The sequence below is a fragment of the Apaloderma vittatum genome, unplaced genomic scaffold (assembly GCF_000703405.1).
Source record: "Apaloderma vittatum isolate BGI_N311 unplaced genomic scaffold, ASM70340v1 scaffold19692, whole genome shotgun sequence".
Classification (NCBI taxonomy): domain Eukaryota; kingdom Metazoa; phylum Chordata; class Aves; order Trogoniformes; family Trogonidae; genus Apaloderma; species Apaloderma vittatum.
This window is the reverse complement of record NW_009703291.1, coordinates 1-234: the sequence shown is the minus strand read 5'-3', so window position 1 is coordinate 234 and position 234 is coordinate 1. Positions and strand designations below refer to the sequence as shown.

The window sequence follows — 234 nt, the reverse complement described above, 5'->3', positions numbered from 1 at the left end:
GATGGCCAGGAAGAGCCAGAAGTGCAAGAGCTGCAGCTGCCGCGTGTCTGCGAATGGCAGGAGGAGGAACTGGCTGATGGAGCTGACATTGGACATCCGTGATTTCTTGTCATGGGGGCTCTGTCCAAAGAGGGAAAGCACAGGTTAAAACTAATGCACACTCCTCTGAGTAAAACAAATTAATTTTTAGATAGAAATCTGTGCCACTGAAAATGCATTTCCTTTCTCTGTTTT

General features: G+C 46.6%; 1 protein-coding gene across 1 annotated transcript in view; it reads right to left on the bottom strand.

Annotated features, from left to right (window-relative positions):
• The window catches only part of LOC104270280 (olfactory receptor 14J1-like), a gene marked incomplete at both ends in the record, with an annotated part of 738 nt that extends 618 nt beyond the window's left edge, over window positions 1–120 (bottom strand). Inside the window, one exon of the mRNA XM_009864593.1 lies at window positions 7–120. Coding sequence (XP_009862895.1) covers window positions 7–120 — 114 coding nt within the window. The remainder of the gene's footprint in view (window positions 1–6) is intronic.
• Window positions 121–234: the final 114 nt, after the last annotated feature.